General features: G+C 37.0%; 1 protein-coding gene across 1 annotated transcript in view; it reads left to right on the top strand.

Moving 5' to 3' along the window:
* The window catches only part of srbd1 (S1 RNA binding domain 1), a 43,655-nt gene that overhangs the window by 16,788 nt on the left and 12,117 nt on the right, over positions 1 to 14,750 (top strand). Inside the window, exons 15-16 of the mRNA XM_017428445.1 lie at positions 3,170 to 3,261; positions 6,073 to 6,155. Of these exons, the coding sequence (XP_017283934.1) occupies positions 3,170 to 3,261; positions 6,073 to 6,155 (175 nt within the window). The remainder of the gene's footprint in view (positions 1 to 3,169; positions 3,262 to 6,072; positions 6,156 to 14,750) is intronic.

Here is a 14,750-nt window from a genome sequence, read left to right as displayed (position 1 = left end):
TCAAAAAAATAACAGTAAAATCTAGTAAGATCCAATCATATACATTGCTTCCCCATTAGTCTACATTCACTCTGTTGCATTTATCTGTAATAAAAACATAAGTAGGTGGGACTGTGGCACAGGAGGAAGAGCAGTCAATCTCATTTTGCCCCTTATCTGACAATCAGTGGGTGTGTGTGAATGGGTGATTGTGGTTTTTAATGTAAAAGCAATTTAAGTGATCATAAACAAGACTTAACCATTTAGTATATACAACAGGCCAATTTTGCTGTCAGTCCTATGTGCCCAAACTAAAAGAGAAACAAATTGAACTGTTCTTTAGAGTTTTATAAAAGCCACATATACAAATTGTTATAGACTTATATAGTTTAACTGCATAACATGAAACTATTGCCCACTAATCTACATATAACTCAACTTTGCACCCAGTTGCACTGCACTGATTAACATAATGTGTAAAACTTTGAATAACTTGAAGCATTAAGTTTGCAAATGTCATCTTTTCTTATTCTTTTTCGCTTCATTCTCACCTCTTTCCAACTTTTTTCTCGTTTTCAATGCTGAACCGTTGAACTGCTTTAAATTTCTGCTTTGTCAGCCTGGAGGCAGTAATGAGGTATCAAAGTGTGTATCCATCTCCTTCCTTGTTGTGATTCTTGAGGGGCAGCAGGGGGCAGTCATTATGTGTCTGCTTTTGTGTGTCTTAAATATGAGTAGCGGGTGTAGATGGGAGAACCAGTTTGTGACTTTGCCCCAGGAAAGGACAGGGCTAAAGCCAGGCTTGTGTTTATGTGTGCCCATACAATTAAGACAGCAATGAAAGCACAGAAATGAGAACCCCTCGTGGCCAGAAGTTATTGCTTTGCACCAGGAGGCGAGCTGTGACTTTGGATCTTAAAGTGCATTGGCCATCCAACCACAGACGACCTTCTGTTGTCTGCCAGGGCGATACCCTCAGTGTGGCGACAGTCATGGAGGCTGTGGCGATGAGGGCTCAGAGCTGTATCCATGACACTGCTGTTACAGAGATTCCCCAGCAGGATCCTTAATTAACTTAGACGTGATAGGGGTTGTTGGCCACTCTTTTTTTCCCTTCCACTATTCATCTATGTTCTTTATTATATCAAATCTTAAATTTATTTTTGCCCCATCTCTACTATTTCTTTCCTGTCTTTTTGTCTCTTTTTTCAGCTTGTATAAAGTTTAACTAATGGTCTTATAATTTTATGCATAAATGGAGCAGAGGGTGTTTTGAGTGTTTGTGTAGAGTGGACTTTGTTGTGTATGATGTAAGAAATGAATACATCTCCTGCCACTGTGTGTACGTACATGTCTCTTTGCATTAGACACAGTATATCAGGCAAATGACCAGTGTTGCTTTGACCTCCTTGAAGGTCATGTGCCAGTGCTCGTTAGCAGTGTCGCCATGGCGATATGTCAGCTGTCAGCACAATGGATAGGGAGCTGACAAAAAGAACAGAAGACGGGAAAGGGAAGGCACGAGAGGAAGTTAATTTAAACATGATTCTCATCAGAAGGCCTCTGCCACTACTCATTAACAAGATACTTATATGTGGCAAGGTTGTAGCGGCACGTTCTAAGCCTCTGGTATAAGGTGTGTGTGTGTGTGTGTGTGTCTACATGCCGCACAAGGTCTTACTTTCGGACATAGGGGAGGTGTTATTGACCCCCTTGTCATGTTGGTTTGCCCTGAGGAAACTCTGTTTTTCCAACAATCTGAGAGATCAAAAAGACTAAACAATATGAGAGGTTCAGTTGTGTGGCGTCAGTATCAGTGGCTTTATTGTGCTGCGGCCCTGGTGGTTGGTGATGGAACATTTAACAGCCTATTTTGTAATGAATACATTAACATAGAAACAAATGTGGATGTGAAACTTGGTTCTTTTTATAAAAATCTAAATCTGACAAATGATATGGTAATTTAAAAAAAAGCACAGAGCTCTATATTAACTAAAATAAACTGATTTCTTTTTGTGGGTAGTGTAAACTATTACCAGGGCTACTTTAGCTTGTTTGTATTAAAGTGTTTTAAACTAAATCCTTTAAATTTAGTCACTAATAATTGTAATAATGACTTTTTATTTTTCTTGCATCATAAAGGTGACAAAATAAATGTTTAAAATAGATGTAAAAGTAGCCATTCCAAAACAAAGTAATTATCTGAACTAGAATTTATCTCAAAATAGTGTGTGAATGTGTGGTTTAAAAAGTAATTTTATTTTAAATTTTAATCACAAGCGTAGTACCAAAATGATGCTGTAATTTATTGTTTTTCTTTTTCTTTTTTGATGGAATGTTTATGTAACGCATTCCCTCAACATAATAAATATTCACAAATAGCAGTACGCCATAGGGACCTCTAGATGGCAGTAGTGACTCATAAATCTCAGTGTAGAGATATGCAGTCTGTCATGTCCAAAAACCACCACACACATTAATCATACTGCATTTTATTAAAGTGTCAATCATTTCTGTGTGAAAAAGATTTATATTCCTTAAACTGTTTTACCAGAAAACATGAAGATTCTGAAGGTAGAACCCATATTTTGAGCAAATTATCTCAAGCTTTCTTGTTGTTCTTTTGGCTGCTTCAGCGAGGAAACTTGCACGAAGGATTTGGTAATTGTTTAACGCCAGATGCCTCCTGCAGCCTGGGTTTGAACCTGCAGCCCCAGGGTTACAAGACGGTAGCACTGACCACCAAGCTACAGCAGCACCTAATTTAAATCACCATATCACCTGTTCTGTACATATTAAGTGTATGCCATCGGGCTTTGCATGTAGGGCTCACATGATTCATTAACCTGCTGTGACACGGTGCCTGGAGGCATTTGAAAGATTGTACACGTGTGGGTAACTTCCAAACTAGTTGTCATAAAGCTGTTTTGAATCCAGTCATATAAGTCAAGTTCAAAAGGGCAGCACAAGTCTGATAAGTTGATAAGTTGTTGGGTACAAGTTTCTTTGCTAAAGCTATATGTGCCAGCATTGTGTCTGTGGACGAAAAGAAAAAAAACAAACTCTCATTACCCCTCAATATGCTCTTTTCAACACCTTGAACTTGTAATTTGCCTGATATATCATGCTGCTCAGTATTTCCCATCCATTATCTCCCCTTGATCTTTTTTCTTTTCCATCCCTCAAACAGTATAACCAATGAGGCAGGTGCGTCCATCTACAGCGTGAGTCCTGAGGCGGTCAAAGAGATGCCAGACTTGGACCCAAACCTTAGAAGTGCAGGTATGTCAAGCAGCCAGGCTGTATTGATTTTATCTGAAGTTGATTAGGCATTTTTTCATTGGGTGTGTGCTAGTTCAGGTCAAGCAAAGTTTCTCATCGTGTGAACAGTTTGTATGTTACTGAAATTTACCTTTTTTTTTCCCCCATTATTGTTAAAATTGTCAAATTTGTGAAGGGTCATCGCAATCTTCCAGAGCCCATCATGGGGATGTGTAACCAAAACCATAAATCATGATGCTATTTGTTTTTGAAATATATCGTTTATCGATTAATAACGTAATTAAACAACTAATCCTTCAGCTTTGTTAGTGAATTTGTTCCCAAATGCTTTGCGTCTTGATTGAACAAGATGTACATAATAGTCTTTTGTGACAGCTAATTGTTGCTTCTACAGGACACATTTCTCTTTGTTTAAACCTCAGCCAGACACAATGTAGGCTATATTTAGAGAAGCCCAGAAATATCCCCACAGATTTAAACTTTAATTAAATGTCATTCTTTTTCTGACTTCACACTGTGTCGTCACAACAGTAAATTTGTATTCTACTCGTTTTTCTTGTTTCTCCAAGTTCCCTTTGCCTCACCTTGTAATTCCCACTCTTTCCATAGATGGCTACACACTGATATCTGTGTTTGACTGATGGAAAAGAAATGTGATCAATATGATTAGATTAAAATTGGTACTTACACCGTTGTAGCAGCAGTTTGAAAACTATTTCTGTAACAAAGTTGCGATCAGACTGTCAGCTCATAAAATCTTATGAGTTTCAGAATTTGGTTACTTTATACCTATACCAATTGAGTTACTTTATACCTTTCTGCAGCTCAGCCTGTATTGACATTGTACATTCTTTATAAATCAAACCTGGTTTTAATGCCAACATTATTTGTTGCTTGTCACACTGCGTGACTTATAGTGAATTGAAGATTGTTAAAATGAACAGTGTGTGTTACTTTCCACATATAACTGAAATCACAGAAAGAAATACATTGAGTTTTGAAGAACAAATGTTTCTAACAGACTTCCTATTCAACAACCATAAATCAAGCCAGCGAGGATTATTCCCTACCAGGATTCTTTGGTCAGCAAAACTGAGAGCCATATTTATATTCTTGACAAAAGCCATGAAAATCATCACCTGTATGCTTAAAGAAACAGAAGAACAAAACCGAAGGGACGTGTCGACCCATGTCTGTTTTGCCTTTTAATGTCAGAAGACATTGTTCAGGTGGAGGACCCCAAATGCAAAGTGACAAAACAGAAGGGAGGTGGATTAAACAAACACAATAATTTTGGCAACCAAAGGGGTTGTGGAGAAGGGAATCCAGAAAACAAATTTATATCCAAAACGAAGGACATGTAGCTTGGGAAGCAAGGCAGAAGATAAACACAATAATTCAGAAACAGAAAAGGAAAAACGTGGACTTGATATACTGACTCTGGGAATCAATAAAATAAAACTCAGGTGTGAACTAAAGGTCTAAGAAGCAATCAACATGTGAAATTAGAAACCAAATACACAAAACTTGAATTTGAGAGTGTTTGGTAGTGTGTGTCAGTGTTTGATGGTGTATGGAAGAGGAAGAATGGTTTTTATCCTAAGGGGCCTCCCATAAATCAGGCTTTATCTCCATAACAGTTGAACTTGTATCAAATTAAAATAAAAGCAGCACACCACCAAATATCACCACTCTCTAACAACAAAGCTGAGCATGTTTTTAGTTATCTTAAGCAATGTGTCTGAACAGGTTTCTCAGCTCTACTGTACGCCTCCTCATAAACTTTTCATAAACGCCGGCGAGCTATGCTGCTTTCCATTTACAAAACAGCTCCTTCTAGAGGGAGCTGGGCGGAGAGAAAAAAGAGACAGGATAGATGGAAAGAGTATTTGGAGTACTGGTGTACTGAGCAAGGTTAAGGCTGAAACTTCATCCCTGTCTAAATATTATCTCAGGCAGCAGCCTCCTGCTGCAGCCAGAAGAGAGAGAAGAGCCATTGATTCCAGATAAACTCCCCCTACTACATCCCATCCTCCTTGTTCTCTTTGTCTTTTCTGCCACAAAGATTTAAATCTGACACACACATCATGCTGAATTATGCCCATGCTAACCTCTGAAATTCAAACATGTACTTGGTGCACACATCTTAAACACTGGTGATAACTTGTAGAGGCAAAATTAGGGGCAAACCATATTCTGTAATTTGGATTAATCATATTGTGTTTTCAAAGCCCAAGTTTCTGGTGTTTTGCATTGTTGTTAAAACTCTATTCAATAGAGCTCCCTGGGTCTTGCCTATGTAATCATAAAAAATCCATTTTTCATTTATGGTTGCAGGCTGATACCTAAAAAGCTACCCTGATTTTGTTCATCCAGATTGTACATGTTTGTATGCCTCGTTTCTTCCTGTGTGCTAGTGGGCACAGATTTGAATACATTGGTGTTTTAAGGTTCATAAGATGAGATAAAATCATATAAGATAAGACTTTATTATCTTATCTTATGGCTCAACTGTTTGTCGGGAAGCTAAATGACAACTGCAGAGAGATGTGTTAAATGGCAGCTTTAATTAAATATTAGTGGGAGGTGGTGGAATGACAATTAGGTTTGGCCTGCCCTCAGGACAGATCTGGGTTATGCAGAAAATTAGCATAATCAGTAATTATAAATAATGCAGTTTGCATATTCAGTAGCTGAGTTGTTTTGCAAGTTCATAAAAAACACAAATATTTGCATCTCATTTGTGGAAAAAGCAAAAAAAAAACTAAAAAAACAACAACCCTCAGCTGTTTTCCCTATGTGTGTACACAGTGTCTATTGGAAGACGTGTCCAAGATCCCCTGGCTGAGCTTGTGAAGATTGATCCGAAACACATCGGCATTGGAACATATCAGGTAACTGCATTTTTTTCTTTTCTTTTGTTTGCGTGTATTTGTGTGTGTTAACTATTTCAATTATCTATTTTCCCCACAATTGCAAATGCATTCTCATTTTTGGTTTGTAACTCTTTCTCAACAAAGACTGAAATAAGACATAAAAGTGTTGCACTGTTTTATTTCAAACCACTAAGCATTTCTTTGTTAAAACAGTGGTTAGCATTATTTTGTTCTGTGCAAAATACATTTTGCTGGTAATTTAGTTGAAACATCTTGCAACTTTAGCCGTTTTTTTATTTCTTTCAAAGTTAGAAGAGCAAATATTTCATTTGTTTCAGAACAGCAATGTAAGAATGATGCAGAAGGTATGAAAAAACAAATAAAAAAACTAAACATGTTGAAGAAGAAGATATTGCAAGTAGGGATGGAGATAAACTTGGCCGAGAGCTTTGTCAACAGATGATGCTAATGGTGGATAGTTCGCACAACAGTGTTCAGGCATGATGCATATTCGGACCTTTTTAGGTTTTTGCTTGTGATTGCTGCCCTTTTCCCATTTGTGTTTAAGGTAAGTGTTGATTTTGTACACTCTGCTTGTCATTGTGCGGACAAGGCAAAAATAAATGTCATGTTTTGGCATCTGTTGTTCTCAGTGTTAGGTAGGTAAGAAGATGCAGGAGAACGGAAAAGTGCAAATAAGGTATGAGGATGTGAAGGGAAAAAACAGTCCAACTGAATTATTCCAACTAAAACATGTCCAGTAGAGGGTCTAAAGCCCAGAACAGGTGTTTTTCTCTCAAGCATAGAGCTAAAATGGCAGAATTCCTGTTCTTGAGGTTGTGAAGCTCATTTAATCATTGAGTTTTGAAGCGAGAGAAGAGCTGATATACTGTAAGACTGAGCAACAGCGAGGTTCATTCATTGGTGAAAAGTAGCAAATTATCCAGCTTCATAAGTTGGAAACTCTGTGGCTTTTTGGTTGATGAGGGGCAACTAAGAATTAACCAGTCACAAAATTGTTATCTAATGACTTTTCATTATTCAATTAGAATACTGACAAATAGTTTCAGCTATCATAAAAGCATCAGTTCCTTAGGGACTGAAGTGAATCCATTTAACACTGTCAGCGCTGCTGACAGTTGGCACTTGTATCATATTCTTGTGTTGTTCAGTGTGTGCTCTAGCATATCATTAAACAAAACACCATATACTTTAGTCAATATTGACTGCAGTATCGATTTTAACCAAATATTGACCAGTCAATATTTGTTTTTCTGTTTAGTTTCAAATCTTTTTTTTTTTTAAATTACATGAACTTTAGGAGAGCAAAAGCCATTTATTTTTAATGACGTTGGGAGTTTTATTGGCTGTAAACAAAGAGAAAAAAAGTCAAACAGTGAAAATGTGGAACTGCAGAAGGTAACCATTTTCGGTGAGAGAGAGAAATAAGAAGGAAGTAGGGGTTAAAAAGACAACAGATGGTGACTGTAGCCAAAAGAGAAGGGAATAAGGGAAAGATTTAAGTGTGAGGGGTAAAACGGACATTTGAGAGTGAAAGGAGCAGGTCGTATTGTGCAAGTGCTTGTGTGTGTGTGTGTGTGTTGCTGAGCGTGTCGGGTCACAGGCTCTTGTCTCTCATCACGTTCTGCTTGGCCCTCTGGGGTGTCCATGGTTCTGCACTTCTCGCTCTCAGATCATGTGACTAGGTCAACAAATGATAATATAACAGAGTAAATAAACTCTGAGTGCTGACAGATATAAGATGGGACATCAATTTGACCTGCATGTGAGCTCACACACACACACACACACACACACCCATGCTCACTTTTTTCCCTGTCCCGTCTCAGAGTTAAAGGGTGTGTAATGTGCTCAATTGCATCTGTTTATGTCTGTATAAGAGTCTGCGTTAATGTGTGTGTGAGAAGAGTGAGCTCATGCTCATGTTCTTTGTGTGTGTGATTCATGGTATTTTGAGGTTTCTGAAAGTTTATTTCTATTAGGCCCAAAAAGCATAAGGGCAGATGTAACTCTATACAGCTGGCACAGCAGGCGCTCCCCTTCTCTCTCCCTCTGCTGACTCAATGAGTGACAGCTCTGAGAGAAAGGCGGAAATGAGCTGAGGGCAAAAAAAGTGAAGCCCATTAAAATCACATTGGACATAAGTATTGGTTTGGGAACATGGTTTTAACTACAGCACCAGCGGTTGACAAGTTTTGCTGGATGCTAATGTTGCAGCAGGAATGTGTGAATCCAAACCCAATGTTATTCTTTTCATCAATAATAATCTTCACAGGCGTTTGCATCGTGACATGCGCGTTTAAAAGACTACTTTACATAGAGGGCACTTAAACTGATAACTATCCAGCAGTCTTGTCTTTCAATAATTAGGGACTTAATAGGAGTGGCCTTTTAGACAAATCTTTCTCACTCAATTTTTGATTTGGCTATGGTCTGTTTACAGCTCGGCAATCCCCAAGGCTATGAAATGAACTGCTACTGAAAAATACACACAAAGGCACTCACTGCTGTTTAAGAAAACATCGCCCACCAGCCGGATATTAAAGAAACTGTCACTCTTCCCCTCAACTCTCACCTATTCTCCTCGCCTCACTTCTGGTTTTTGCATGTTTTTTCTTGTCCAATAACTGCTCTGCATTTGCCATCTGTGAAGTGAACTTTTCTAAAGATAAGGATCAGTTTTTTTATAAAAATATCTCTGTCCAGTTCACCCTTTAAATTTACATTTTGAGTGGCAAGATAAGTGGAAAAATAAAGAATAGTTTTTGAACAATGACTGCTACATTGGTTAATAAAGAAAATAAATGACAAATGTTTTTTAAAAAAGGATTGTTTCAAAGAAAACACATTAAGATGTAAATGGAGGAACTTTCGGTTTGATGTGACAGCAAGCTGCGAACCCAGAATCATGACAGGACGAAAGTTTGGCAAGCAACAGGGGTTTTCCGTCTGACAGTTACAAGCTTATTTCCACCCAAACAAGTCGGTAGCGAAGCACAATCTTTAGGGCAAATTTGCATGGACTTAAAAGAGGTTGTGTGAGTGACGCTGCGTTCACTCCGAGGTCACCGATCCCGTCCTATCATTCAGTCTTGAGCGGCAGTGCCTTGAGGGGAGACAGGAGCCGACATAGCAGAGGGTGGAAAGAAAAGTGAGAAACAATGGCTAAATAGTAACTGATAGTTCCTGCTTTGACTCAATGAGGCGTGAGAAAAAAAACAATAATCTCCTAAAATATAGGTTGTAGAAACTGCCAAAGGTGAATTAGTAGTGTTTTAATTTTTCTTGAGATTTGTCAAAACATGATGTTGAGCTTGTTTTAGTGAGGTTGTGAGAAGAGTGAATCATTTGTTTTTGTTATTTTTTTGTGAATTTACACACACTCATAACAATTTTCCATAAGTTACTACACGTTCACTAACTGTTGTCTTGTCAGGCTACTGTTTCTAGTGCTGAACAGTTTATAAATCACTTCAGCATGTTTGTTTTACAGATAAAATGTTTAGATGACTTATATGTATAGTCACTGTCTAAATATAGAAGAAAAATTTTCAAAGTTGTTGAAGTGCAACCTGCACTACCATCAGAAACTTTAAGATCAGCTAAATTTAAATGCAGGTTTTTCTATGATAAAATAAAGAAAACAATCTTTAAAAAGTCTTTTTGGATATTTAAAATGAAAATGTAAAATTTGCATAACAAGTTTGAATTGCCTGAACCAACCGTCTCGGCATCTTGTAAAGGTTGCAGTTTATTTATTTCATGATATCTGATGTTCCTTGTTGTGGCTGCGTGGGTGTGTGTTTGCAGGTACTCTGCAGATTGTAAATATTCTTGTCATAAATCACCAGCTTCAAATGACATGGCACCAGGAGACGGCTTTATGTCGTTCCAACACCTCTCATGAATGCTTAATGAAGATAATTCAGAAAATACTTCCTGCAAAACAGTCATTTGGACACGCACACACGCACACACTTGCACACACATACAAGCGTTACATGCCTAAATAGACTGCATTGCTTTAAGGAGGGTTGACCTTATTAAACAGGATGTCAGTCAAAGAAAGTGTAAACATCAGATGATCTCAGTAATGTGGTTAATTTAAATTTATTATTTTTCATTCTCAACAAATTTTTCAACCAGGGTATCACTTTGTCTCACAAACTCACGCAAATACAATATTTAAAAAGACTATATTAAAAGATTATTAATACGTGTTGGGATACACTGCCATCAATCCACTGCAAAGGTATGATTCTATGTCAGTATTGAGATTCGTTTTTTACTATTTAACAAAAATGGCCACTCAGGTACAATTCTAGTTTTACAAATACAATATATTTTCATGAAACCTGACTCCCAATTAACAAAAATACAAAAACAAGGCAGCAGATGTGCTGAATACTCTTTTAGTAACTCAGCAGTGAGCAGAATAATGAATTTTCAATTATATTATTAACAGAGCCTTAATTAAGTTCTTGCCCTGCAGTTGATCCACATAATCAGGGCGAAGCACACTTTCAGTGTTTGTTGCTGTTTATGCCAGTGTTGCTGCATTTCTCCTCTTCAGCCGTAGGCATTGCTAATGAGAAACCAACACCGCTACACAGCAGGAACATCCCCAGCAGGAAAGTCGTCTGCAGAATCTTCATACATGAATCTAACTACACTTTTTCTACTTTTACTTTTCTGATTTTGTTTTAAGTGTATGTTTGTAGAAACAAAGTTGTTGGCAGGCTTCACTGAGCAGTGAAATCAGATACAAAGACATCATGAACCCATGGATCTAGTTTTAATCCAAGAACTGCAGCGGTAAACAGCTGCTTTACTGATCCAACTTCATCGTTCTTGTGTTCGTTTGTGAATTAGTACAAATCAGTTTATCTTTACATCCCTAGTTTCAACACTACCTTAAAATTCCAATTAAGGTTTTCACCTGAAGTTTAAATAAGGTTATAGCCCTAAAATGTCTTTGTGAAAATGATCCAACTTGCCAAGTGATGTTAGTGATCTGCAGACAGGCTGATCTGTGTTCTCCTTCACCCGGCCTCATTTACAACACAGGTAGATAAACTCCACATGTCCCCAGGTTGAATCCAGTGGAAAGAGCTTAAGTGAAATATGATTCTTGAGTTTGAAATCATTTTACAGTTAACCTTCCATCATTTACTTCCCTCGGGCTCTTTGCACACGCAGCCTTTCTGGCTCCAACATGGTTTCATTTATTGAGCTCTTGGTGACGACCTTCATGTTTTGTTTTTGGCTTTTTTTTCCCCTCTCTGCTCTTATACTTTTTCCATCATAGTCAGTAAACACTTCAACGTTTAGAAGTTTCTTTATCCCTTTTTTTTCTCCTTTTGACTTTTGTGCTTTACTTGTCTGTAAGTTGTCTGTAAGTTGTGGCTATATATATATATATATATATATATATATATATATATATATATATGCTTCATTTTAGGAAATACATTGATTTAAGTCATAGTGTGTTCATTCTCAGAGAAATACTAAGAAAGGAAGGAGTTTATTTTTATTATTTTCCTCTGCATTTTTTACTTTTCACATCTTTTTGCCTCATTCTGATTGGCATGTGGTAACTCAGCAGACTTTTAGCATTTGTGGTGCAGACAGAAGCACTTTGTTCATTTGTGTTGGTTGGCTGACTTGAACAGGTTTTCAGCCAGTTTAAACATGACCTTCACAAAAAGGGATCCCATCTATTGGTTCTGAAAAGAGGTTTGTTACATATCAGTGTTAACATCTCCACTTTTGCGCTCACACTGCCTTAAAATTCCATTTCAGCTTAGGGCAAAAACAGTAGAAATGTGTGGGGAAACATCTTTAAAAGAGACAAATGCTTAACACTAGAACTGCTCATAGACTTCTGACGGTCAACTACATCTACTTGCAAATTATGAGAACATGACAAAAAGTGGGATATAAGACGATATAAGGATTCAGGATAACTTGCTGCACTTGAGCCAATATTGCAGCTAAAACTGAATAAAAGAACCGTGTCTTTTCTGTTACGATCACAAGCAAACGCTACACAATGTTTGTATCTTTAATTATAACCTTGCCATTAAATGTTGAAGTCAGCCATGTCTGACTCTTAGGGAAATATTCTTTGAATAAAGTACTGGGCGAATATTAATGGAAGTATAAAAAAAACCCAAAAACATTGGATGTACATCTACATTTGATTAACTTTTGAACTCAACCTGAGTCAAGATGGCCGCCACGGCTTCTTGACCTTAGAAAACACAAACGTAGTTATATCTCAGTCAGTTTTACAGATACCCACCTATAATTTGGTGTGGTTAAAAACAGAGTCATCCCCGACACATACTCCAAGCACTAACAGATTGCAACTATTATACAATGAATACAAATTGAGATGTTGCTACACACTTTTAATTGTTTCACTTCCTTCCTTAACTGACCACAGGTATGTACAGAAGGTCACATGCATTGTGTCCATAAAAACACTTCAGATTCTCTCATGCAGCTCCCACCTATAAGATTTCAGTGAGAATATGAGAACCCATTCATTGGAGTTCAACTGCAGGTTCAAACTCAGTGTTGCACACACCTCAGACTTTCTCGTGTGAAAACATTCTTTTCTGGTGTGACATTACAGATGATTTCCTTCCGACTCAGTCTTACCATCACTGACTCTTCTCTCGTTTTATTTTCACTCAGGAAGTCGTAAATCTTTTAGTCATAGCTTTAATGGGTGTTTTCTTGTTTGGAAAGTTATTTTTACCATCTCCACAATGCTTTTGGCTACAAAGCCACAAGGTTTACACTTCAGCAAGTCACTGAAGGCTGGTTCTCAGAGGCTTTAATTTGTAATTACATATATGTAATTTAAAATAAAATGACTGATAAATGCACCACATTGTAAACCCTTACAGGAATGTTATTAAGATCATTAGATTAAATTCTCCCTAAGTAAACTTTTTAAAGTTAATGTATTAGTGAGCAGAGTTGTGCAATAGTAGTTTTATAATTAGTAGTTTTATTTTAGGATACAAAATAACTGCCAGTAAAAAGTAATTAGTTTTATCACTAATTACAAAATAAAAAATAACTGGTTTAAATATATGTCACCTAAATTACATGTGTTATTGTTATTGTTATTGTTCCAGAGAACACCTTTGTATTGAGGAAATCGTAATACATATTGTTTATAGGATCCATAACTTCAAAATCTGAAGGGTAATAACAGAACAGAAAGGCAGAAGATTTCACTCAAAGCTTTGTACTTCCTTAAACACAAATATGATTAAAAAAACAAACAAAACTCTACACAAATTGTACAAAATGAAATCAGTAATTAATATGAAAGCAATGCAGTTAAACTCAAATACAGTAAAAAAACAAAACATAAAGCAAAAGAATTCAAAGATAAACAAGTTAAATATACTTATTACAAAGTATGAAATCAAACAAAGTAATCTTGAACTATATCAAATGATGCAGTTTAAAAGAGTTGACTCCAGTAGTTTGTCATCTATATTGATATGCTGTTCTGAAATTCAGGGATGTTCTTAATGAAAACAAAGCACTTTGTTGAATCCATCAAAATCTATGTGGAACTTGAGTAATATGATTGACCTACATTAGGCTGGCTGCAGTCTATATAAATGGAGGAGTCAGACAAGTGTAGAATCTCAGAGGATACGTTTAGGTGGAACAATGAGTAAATTTGCTGCTAATTAAGAATGAAAAAAGAAAGAACAGGTAAAGCAACTGTCAAAAACAAATCACAAATTTTTAATTTATAAACATATGACCCACTGATCTGAGAAAAATCTCGCAAATCGTGCAGGTCTTGTTTATTGCTTCATTGAATCGTCGAATGCCACCTAGAGGACCATTACACAGCAGAGTAAATAGGAAAGTGTGCTCATGAGAACATTACAGGTGCAGAAAATAAGTTCAGCAGTTACCTTTAAATAAACAGACAGTGTTGAAGCAGAAACTTGTATTCAAAGGTTTTATAAAGTTAAGAGAAAATCCATATTTGCATGATTAAAACAAGGAAACCCCTGAACTGTCAAGATTCGAACTAGAGACTGATAAATTGTTTACTAATCAAATAATGTCTGCTAATTCTTATTTTTGGTTATTGGTTATATATATTATAATGCTACTGTCCTGTCTTTCAGGTTTTAATGGGTAAATGTTTTTAATAATAATATAAATTATTGTGTTGCTGATAACAAAGAATTGTATTTTGAATTTGAGGTTTGCAACGAATCAGAGAAAATCTTAAAAATGCCTGAATCAAATTGAAGTAATCACTTGTCTTGTCACATCTCTCTCCCCCTCTGCCGGCCTCTCCCCCTTCTTTTTGTTCTTGTCCGTCTTGCTTATTGCTGACAGAGAAGGGTGTGTGCCGGTGTTGTTGTTATCTGTTTACAAGTCGGTATTTGTTCAGAGCTCGATCGTGTTACAGGAAAACTCGTGCTGGTTTCTGCCACGTTCGAGCATACGACACACAAGCCAGCGCACGCACACACCCTCCCAGCGACACACAGTTACAGCAGCCCAACAGTAGTCCAGTTTAGAGTGTCAGATAAT

Source organism: Kryptolebias marmoratus, linkage group LG22, assembly GCF_001649575.2.
Source record: "Kryptolebias marmoratus isolate JLee-2015 linkage group LG22, ASM164957v2, whole genome shotgun sequence".
In the NCBI taxonomy this organism is placed as follows: Eukaryota; Metazoa; Chordata; class Actinopteri; order Cyprinodontiformes; family Rivulidae; genus Kryptolebias; species Kryptolebias marmoratus.
The sequence above is the reverse complement of the archived record's forward strand: the minus strand, read 5'-3'. Positions and strand labels throughout refer to the sequence as shown.